The following is a 10,305-nucleotide window of genomic DNA, read 5'->3' on the forward strand; positions in this document are numbered from 1 at the left end:
CAGTCTGAATCATTTAAGTTGACAATTTAGCTAAAATGGTTCGATTTGATTCATTAAAATAAGTTGAGATTAACAACTACCACAGTGCTTTATTTTAAATCGATTAAACGTAAAAAATTTAATTGCAACAAGGAATTTATATAGTGTAGATAGAAGAATGTTTAATGCAAGTAAATGTAGTTTATATTTCAAGGCATAATTTAAAACCATAAATGAAACATTTTGAACAGTACAACTTTGGTACACAGTCTTTAAAGTGTTTGTGTAATTCGCAAACACTGGATCAGCACCATTGATTTCCAGCTTTGCCTGTAGCCACTTGTGAACTAAACAAACCAGAAAGTCTTCACAGCAGGTTTCACAAACGCTGGCATTCGGTCACGTTGAGACTCGTGATGTTCTGCAGTCGCAGTTATTATAGCGTATCCATATACGGTCACAAGTAGCCGTGGTAGTTTGGGAGACGTAAGAAAGTGTATTCGCTTACAGCTTATATAAACACTGACCCGCTGGTGGAAGGAAAAGTGAGGAATTTAAAGGGAGGGCAAGACAAATTCCTGGACTTAATAAGACTGGAACTTTTTGATAGAGGACACCCAGAATCCAGGAAGAAATGCTACTTGTTTGACGAGCATAATTAAAGGAAAACGCCACCGTTTTTCAATATTTTACTATGTTCTTACCTCAACTTAGATTAATGAATACATACCTATCTTTTTTAAATGCGTGCACTTAATCTTTGTACAGCGCGTTGTGAATGTGTTAGCATTTAGCCTAGCCCCATTCATTCCTATGGATCCAAACAGGGAAGAATTTAGAAGCCACCAAACACTTCCATGTTTTCCCTATTTAAAACCTGTTACACGAGTGAGTATGGTGTCACAAAATAAAACTTTTGTTTGGAGCCATAGGAATGAATGGGGCTCATCTAAGTTGAGGGAAGAACATAGTAAAATATTGAAAAACCGCGGTGTTTTCCTTTAAGGTTTAATGTATGTAACTGGTAGAGTATTGGAGGTCACTGCTTTGATTCTTACAGAACACAAAATAATGCAGTTTTGTGAAATGTGCATAAATCATAAATTAATTTGCGAAGATTGTTTTGTGAAATATCTCACATTTAATTTAATAAGCATGCATTTTGGATATAAACAGAAGTTTGTGCTTTACGTATCCAAATGTTCAACTTTGATCCGTGAATCCCACGTATTTCTTATTTCTTTCATGTGTTAAAGGAGCATTTTACCAGTAGAAACATGAATCTTTATTGAAAGTGCGTCATATTTGTAGTCGAAATGTAACGTACATTTAGAATTTGGTGCCTATTTGGCCGAGAAAAGGGGTGTTTGTAGTCTCACCCCCTCAACAAAGATATTGAACTTTCTGCTTTCAGTGATGCAAAATAATGATTTTTACATCATTGAAAGAAGAAAGTGCAACACTGAAATCTGTATTTTTCCTGTCTCAGCGGCAACTGAGGAAATGATGCACAACCATTGAAAAACATGACTGGGGTTCTAACTATACAAAGCTTTATGCAAATGGGTGAAGTGTCCCTTTAAGTCAGGATATTCCAAACTGGGGTTCATGAAGGGGAATTGCAGTTGGATTGTGATTTTTATTTTTTTTATTTAATTACAATAAGGGTTCAATTTAGGGCTCTTTAGGGGCGACCTTATATGTAAGTCGCTTTGGATAAAAGTGTTTGCTAAATGACTTAGGGGTGGTTTCCCGTACAGGGATTATCTTAAGCCAGGAATACTCCTTAGTTTAATTAGGAAATATAACTAGTTTTAACACGCATGCCTTACTAAAAACATTACTTCACTGCAAAAAAATGACTTTCTTACTTAGTATTTTTGTTTTGTTTTCAGTAGAAATATCTAAAAAAATTTAATTTAAGATGTATTTTCTTGATGAGCAAGAAAATAAGTCTAGTTTGTAGACAAAAACTATACAATTTAAGTGAATTTGTGCTTAAAACAAGCAAAATTATCTGCCAATGGGGTGAGAAAATTTTGCTTAAATTAAGTGTTAAATCTTATTTTTAGATTTTTTTCTCACCCCATTGGCAGATAATTTTGCTTGTTTTAAGCACAAATTCACTTAAATTGTATAGTTTTTGTCTAAAAACTAGACTTATTTTCTTAGGTAATTTTGCTCATCAAGAAAAAGCATTTTAATTTAAGAATTTTTAGATATTTTTACTGAAAACAAGACAAAAATACTAAGTAAGAAAGTCATTTTTTTGGCAGTGTTGTGCGCATTTTGAGGCAAAACGAAGGGCACTGATGTATTTTAGGATATGTCAGTGCAAGCTGTTTTCAGTTTGGACGGCTCTTGCATTTATTTTAGTCTAGGAGTAGTCTAATCCCTGTCCGGGAAACCGCCCCTACATGTAATGTAAATGTAATGCATAACAACTAGGGCTGTCAAAAGATTAATTACGATTAATCGCATACAAAATAAAACTTTGTCGTGGCATAATATATGTGTGTGCACTGTATGTAATTATATTGTATACATAAATACACACACATGCATGTATATACTTAAGAAACATTTATATGTATATATATATATTTATTTAGATTTTGATATATTTTATATTATAAATAAATAAAACAATATATAACACAAACAACATTTTACTTACATTTATACTTGTATGTGTGTATTTACATATACATAATAATTACACTCTAAAAATTTGCTGTAATTTTGCAGCTGGTTGCCAGTAACTTACTGTAGAAGGTAAAGTCAAAAATGTTTCATGTTCATTTAACTTTGAACAAAATGTTGCCAGTAAATAACATAAATGTAAAATCTACGGTAAGTTACTGGCAGCTAGTTGCCAGTAATACCCATTAATACTGTAATTTCTACAGAAATTTTTTACAGTGTACACACAATACACACACATATATAAACACCAACACAAACTTTTATTTTGTATGCGATTAATCGCGATTATTCTTTTGACAGCCATAATAACAACTCATCGCAACTACACGTTTGGTGAATCCAAGTTTTTGTTAACATCTTACATCATATGTGTGTGTACTGTGTATAATAATTATGTATATATAAATACAGACACATGTATAAACGCATGTTTAATTTAAATATTTTTGTATATATATTAAGCATTCATAGTTATACATGATAAAAATTATAAATATAAAAATGTATATTATACACATGTAAACATTTCTTAAATATATACATGCATGTGTGTGTGTGTATTTATATATACATGATTATTATGCACAACACACACACACACACACACACACATATATGATGTAAACAAAAACTTTTATTCTGCAAATGATTAGTTGTTATGCAGCCCACAATTAAATAATAAAAAAATCTAAAAATATATATTTTATTTATCATGAGACTATCACACAACACTACAATATATCAAAAAACTTAGAACTTATGCAAAATGGACAAACACATTTTATGTAGCAATAAAAATATAAGTGTTTGAATTTAAATATGCAAATGCTGTTAAGTTTTTCAAATAAGTACTTAAAATCTCCGGGCTGGGAGTGGTGCTACACAACAAGTTACCTCTTTTTGGAGCATTTATTATAAAATACACTTTATTTATGTTGTTGTTTGGTCTATATTGCCCATCATTAGTCAAATGTGTTTTTTTTAAAGGGGACATATCATGAAAATCTGAGTTTTTTCATGTTTAAGTGCTATAATTGGGTCCCCAGTGCTTGTATCAACCTAGAAAATGTGAAAAAGATCAACCCAGTAACTTCGTTTTGGTAAACCATTCTCTGCTAGAAAAAATATTTCATTGAAATTTGGCTCCCCTTGTGATGTCAGAATGGGATAAAACCCACCCCTTAATCTGAACTATCCAACCACGACACTGCCATTTAGTGCAGAGATCAGCTCATTTCCATTTTAAAGGACACACCCAAAAACAACACATTTTTGCTCACACATACAAAGTGGCAATTTTAACATGATACAATAAATTATCTATATGATATTTTGAGCTAAAACTTCACATATGTACTCCGGGGACACTAAAGATTTATTTGACATCTTTAAAAAGTCTTGTGAAATGTCCACTTTAATAAGTGACGTAATTAGTAAACATTACGTGCTTCAAGTTCACAAAACTAACAAATAAAAAAACATTTATATAAATTATTTATTTATTTATTTTGATTAATTATTTCAGCTTTTTTTGAAGAACCTATCATTTTTTCACAGGCGATTCCTATGACGTGTGTGCCATTTGTTTGGACGAGTATGAAGAGGGCGACAAACTTCGGGTCCTGCCCTGTTCACATGGTGAGTGCTTGTCACATATTAAACTTATTGGATGATTGTTTATAGACGGTTTCATTGGACGCACGTGCATCTGGTCCCGAACCTTACTTCCGGTTTCAGTTTGTTTAATGGTCTGAAACTTAACTCTTAAACAAATACCTCGTCAAAAATAACAAATGTTTTGGTTTCCTATGTAATCTATGTGTTGTTTATTTAGCTTGTTATATAAATAAACTACTTTAAAAATACTTTGTTGTTATTTATTCTTAGCGGAGTTTACCGGAAGTTACGTGTTTACCACGAAAGCTGCGTGTTTATGTTGTTATTACTGAAACCGTCTATAAAGATCTGACATAATGGGTCATAGGTTGTGCTTAGAGCTAGAGATACCACACCACCTTCAAGTCTTTTTTTTTTAAATGTATGTTTCAAAAATATGTCTATGTTTATCTGTGATCACCATAGATCAGTATTACCCAACATTGTTCCTGGTACACCAACACACCTACACATTTTCCAACCGTTTCTATTCAAACACACCTGATCCACTCACCGGCTCATTATGTGGTCAGACGTGGTAGACATACAAAATGTGCACTGTTGGTGTGCCTCCATGAACAGGTTTGGAAGACACTGACAGTAAGGAAGTCCAAGATTAAATAAAGTTGTCTAAACAAGTAGTGTATCTGTTATGCAATCTTTTTTGTGCATGTGCATTATGCGATAAGAATGAATGACAGAAGAATGCCATTTTAACCCAAAAGCTTAGTTTGTAAGACATACAATGGTAGTTTGGGTCATATCTAATAATTTTTTTTAATAATTAATCAGTTCTATATGTATCTATGAAGTAGTAACCAGTTAAACGGGTAGATATTCACGTCTTGGATAATTTTTCAGCGTACCATTGCAAGTGTGTCGACCCATGGCTGACCAAAACCAAGAAAACCTGTCCGGTGTGCAAGCAGAAAGTAGTGCCGTCCGAAGGCGACTCGGACTCTGAGTCCGAATCCGGCGACAGCGGCGCAGAAGAGAACGAAGTGTCCGAAAACACACCTTTGCTGCGATCTTTGGCCTCTACCAGCGCCCATTCCTTTGGAACCATGTCCGGCTCGCCGTCCCAGCACGAACCGGAGTCGTCGGACTACGACGAGCACAGTGAGACTACCGACACCGAGGAGGAAGTCACAGTGGAGACCGTGGTCGTGCAACTGCAGCAGGGACCTCCAGACGACATGGAAGCCAACGCCTGAGCGAATTAGGACCCTTAGTGGGGGATTCCAGTGCACCTTGTGTAACGGTTCATGTTCACTTTTACGTTAACATAGTCATTTCACGTACACACAACTTCTTGTGTGTATATATATATATAGAGAGAGAGAGAGAGCTGCGAAATTCAAAACTATGCAGAAATGTTTACCCATAAAATGCCAACGTGCACTGAAGTTACCCCCCTCTAGAAATTTGTGCTTGATCACTGACAAAATGCCAAACACGTATCAGACGCGTATCCAATCTGAAAAACAACTGCATGTTATATACGACTGCAAAGACTTGATGTGTCGATACTGTGTTGCACCAATACTGACGTCCGCTTTAGTTTAATCAATAACAAAATGATCTTTCCTATAAATAGGTCAATTAAGTGATCTTGCAAATGTATTTAGGTTAATAACATTTAAATACTGTAAGTACTACTATGTTTGGTATGTAGAAGGTTTTTTGATAACTGGAACTGTCTTTGATGTTGCCTTTTAAAATGTTGCTTTGTTGTACATGTTTAGCTCACCTTTGTTTCAAAGTAGTCTATTCATTTCTCTTCATGAATAAAATACAACAACTTTGCTGCTTTGGTGTTCATTCCTTATTTTGAAAATGCTGAAATATGTGTTTTGTATCTGCTAAAAAGTTTATAAAACTATTAACCATTGTTAAATATTTTTATTTGTTCATGCAAATATAAAAATCAAGTTAAATAATAAAATTAAAGACTATATTAATTTAAAGGAATTTTCTAAAAAAATAAAATAATTCCAGATAATTTACTCATCCTCATGTCATCCAAAATGTTTGTCTTTCTTTGTTCGGTCGAGAAGAAGTTGGGTTTTTTTGAGGAAGGCATTCCAGGATTTTTCTTTATGTCATAGACTTTATTGGACTCCAACAGTTTCAATGCATTTTTAAAGGAATAGTCTACTCATTTTCAATATTAAAATATGTTATTACCTTAACTAAGAATTGTTGATACATCCCTCTATCATCTGTGTGCGTGCACGTAAGCGCTGGAGCGCGCTGCGACGCTTCGATAGCATTTAGCTTAGCCCCATTCATTCAATGGTACCATTTAGAGATAAAGTTAGAAGTGACCAAACACATCAACATTTTTCCTATTTAAGACGAGTAGTTATACGAGCAAGTTTGGTGGCACAAAACAAAACGCAGCGCCTCTCCAAGCGGATCCAAAAGAGGAACCACACTGTATGGCGCAACAGCACTTTTGGGAGTACTTCGACTCGGCGCAGTAACACCCTCCCTCTCCCATTATGAGAGTGAGAAGGGGAGCGGACTTTTCAGGCGAGTCGAAGTACTCCCAAAAGTGCTATTACGCCATAAAATATAGTTCCTCTTTTAAATCCGCCTAGAAAAGCGCCACGTTCTACCTTGCACCACCAAACTTGCTCATATAACTACTCGTCTTAAATAGGAAAAACGTTGATGTGTTTGGTCACTTCTAACTTTATCTCTGATTGGTACTATTGAATGAATGGGCTAAGCTAAATGCTATCGAAGCGTAGCGGCGTGCTCCGGCGCTTGCGTGCACGCGCACGGATGGTGGAGGGATGTGTCAACGGTTCTTGGTTGAGGTGATAACATGTTTTGATGTTGAGAATGAGTAGACTATTCCTATAGAGTTGCAGTTTAAACAGAGTTCCAAAGGGCTCCAAACGAGGCATAAGGGTCTTATCTAGCAAAACGATTGGCCCTGTCCCAAATGGCACACTCCGGACTTGTGGTCCTCCGCAGTCCACACTTTGATGACATCATGCAGACTTTAGGCACCTTGATGCGAGTCCACGTGGGTGCACCAGAGTCATATTTTGGGACAGACTCGAGTGCCACGCCAGAAATAGAAAGAGAAGTTGCCCGTCAGTGTGAACTCCTCCCTTCCGTCGTCTGATTGCTCTTACGCAAGGACTTCTGGGTTGGTAAAGTACACGAAGCCTGCTGCAGTGCAGGCTTCGCCGGAGACCGCATCAAGGGGGCGCTGATGAGCACACTTTAAAGTGTAAAAATGACAGATGGGACACCCTATGGACTCGTAGACTAAGTGATCACACACAATTTAAGGCCACGCAACTGAAAGTCCACGTGAAGTGCACTATTTGGGACAAGGCCATTGTCATTTTTGGCAAGGAAAATAAAAAATGTGCACTCACTTTTGAACCACGGCTTCTGGTCTTGCACCGGCCGTGTGACATGCTAGTGCGACCTCACGTAATTGTGCAAGCAAGTCGAAAAGTCACGCGTGACATGTAAATCGCACATTTGCGGCCCTTTTAAACAATAAACTGACACAAGGGGCTCTATCATACACCCGGCGGAATGCAGCGCAATGTGTGACGCAAGTGTCTTTTGGTAGTTACAACGTTGTTTAAATTTTGCACCCATGTGCATTCTGATCTGAAAACGAGATGCGTTCAGGCGCATTGTTGGTGCTTTGCTATTTTGAGGCAACTAAAAGAGACTATGCCATTGACCAACAAAAACCAGCTCTAAAGTCTAAAGTCAATGGCGCAATGGTGTTTTTGTTATGTAAAGAGCGCGTTAGTAATATGCGCCTATAAACGGGAGGATAACGCGGGTTTGCTTATCACATGCATGCGCAGCCTCACAAAAACGCATTTAAATATGAAAGATTAAAGGATTAAAATGTAAAAGATTATTATTGAGTCTCTTGGACATAAATGAGGACCGATTATGAGACGTTAGAAGGCATAAAGAGCTGCTTCACCTGTAGCCTGGTAAGTAAATAAATACTTTGCTTTAAACAAATGCATCTATTTTTTAATGTTTTTTAAACGCTATCACACAGATTTATTGTATATGATGACTCTGTACCTGTGGACAATGCAGAGATGAGAAACATTTTTAAGTAATGCTTTTTTTAAAAATCTGAGTGCTGAAACGTTTCGACTCTCCGCACGTTTGTAAATTCTTTATCTCTTGTTTGTATTTTTAGAGTACAAACTTTCTTGCATATTTGCTAATTATTTTATGAGATTACAATTAAAAGCCTGCTGTTTTTCTTCTATGACTGAAAGAAAACGGTTTATAAAAGGTTTTAATAAAAAAAATTAAATAAAAATAACGATTTTTTTTTACATTATTCTTAAACTGGTGGTCTTCTTCCTCTGCTTAGTTTTAAAGTTTACAAATTTTGCTTTCTAAATAGGGATTAGGCATTTTAAAGGGGATAAGAGCTACAGACTCTCATTGGTTTATTGCACGTTATGCCCAAAACACACCCATTACTCGTAAGAAGAATAGGAACAACCCTTTTAGGCCGTGCGCTTTGTGCATAAACCACTTTTCAACTTATAGCAGAGCACAGATGACAACATGTTTGCTCGAGATGGCGCAAGCTAACACTGAGTTAAAGCTAATCTTACATTATAGCGATGACGCTGTAGTGATGATTCTCTCAGACCAATTAGTGATCTACAGTGTTTTCGCGTCACGTTTGGTATCAGCTCGGGTCGCTTGGAACCCCAACTGAGGTGGTACTAAATAAAGTGTCGGGTACTACGTACTGAACCCAATGGAAAGCCGCCAAACGTAAGCTGACCCGAACCAAACTAAACCTTGGGTTACTATTGGGCGGTAGTTTTGCATAAGTCACGTGTGACCTTTAAACGTGATGACGCATTACGTGAGGTCGCACTGGTGCGTCACACAGCCGGTGCAAGACAAGTAGTTATGGTTTAAAAGTTCATATTTTAAATTTGAATCATATTTTAAAAATTAAAATAATGGTTTCACTAGATAAGACCCTTTTGCCTTGTTTGGGATTGTTTAGAGCCCTTTGAAGCGGCGTTGAAACTGCAATTTTAAACTGCACTTAAACCGTTGGGGTCCAATAAAGTCTATTAAATTGAGAAAAATCTTGAAATGTTTTCCTCAAAAAACTTAAAGGAATAGTCTACTCATTTTCAATATTAAAATATGTTATTACCTTAACTAAGAATTGTTGATACATCCCTCTGTCATCTGTGTGCGCGCACGTAAGCGCGCTGCGACGCTTCGATAGCATTTAGCTTAGCCCCATTCATTCAATGGTACCATTTAGAGATAAAGTTAGAAGTGACCAAACACATCAACGTTTTTCCTATTTAAGACGAGTAGTTATACGAGCAAGTTTGGTGGTACAAAATAAAACGTAGCGCTTTTCTAAGCGGATTTAAAAGAGGAACTATATTTTATGGCGTAATAGCACTTTTGGGAGTACTTCGACTCGCTTGAAAAGTCCACTCCCCTTCTCACTCTCATAATGGGAGAGGGAGGGTGTTACTGCGCCGAGTCGAGGTGCTCCCAAGGGTGCTATTGCGCCATAAAATATAGTTCCTCTTTTAAATCCGCTTAGAAAAGCGCTATGTTTTTTTTTATATCTTTATCTCTAAATGGTACCATTGAATGAATGGGGCTAAGCTAAATGCTATCGAAGCGTCGCAGCGCGCTCCAGCGCTTACGTGCACGCACACAGATGATAGAGGGATGTATCAACAATTCTTAGTTAAGGTAATAACATATTTTAATATTGAAAATGAGTAGACTATTCCTTTAAATTGAGAAAAATCTTGGAATGTTTTCCTCGGGGGACTTGGTTTCTTCTGGACTGGTCAGGGAAAGACATCAACATTTTGGATGACATGGGGTGAGTAAATTATCTGGAGTATTCATTTAATATTTCTTTACAATTTTATTCATATCTATAATGATGGAAAC

At 36.3% G+C, this 10,305-nt stretch overlaps 1 protein-coding gene across 2 annotated transcripts in view; it reads left to right on the forward strand.

Moving 5' to 3' along the window:
• rnf13 (ring finger protein 13) overlaps nucleotides 1-6,151 on the forward strand; it is a 32,343-nt gene extending 26,192 nt beyond the window's left edge. For both annotated transcript variants that reach the window (XM_055218142.2, XM_055218141.2), the window contains exons 9-10: nucleotides 4,243-4,323; nucleotides 5,203-6,151. In XM_055218142.2, the coding sequence (XP_055074117.1) occupies nucleotides 4,243-4,323; nucleotides 5,203-5,555 (434 nt within the window). In that variant the 3' untranslated portion in view covers nucleotides 5,556-6,151. The remainder of the gene's footprint in view (nucleotides 1-4,242; nucleotides 4,324-5,202) is intronic.
• Nucleotides 6,152-10,305: the final 4,154 nt, after the last annotated feature.

The sequence above is a fragment of the Misgurnus anguillicaudatus genome, chromosome 23 (genome assembly GCF_027580225.2).
Source record: "Misgurnus anguillicaudatus chromosome 23, ASM2758022v2, whole genome shotgun sequence".
NCBI classification, from domain to species: domain Eukaryota; kingdom Metazoa; phylum Chordata; class Actinopteri; order Cypriniformes; family Cobitidae; genus Misgurnus; species Misgurnus anguillicaudatus.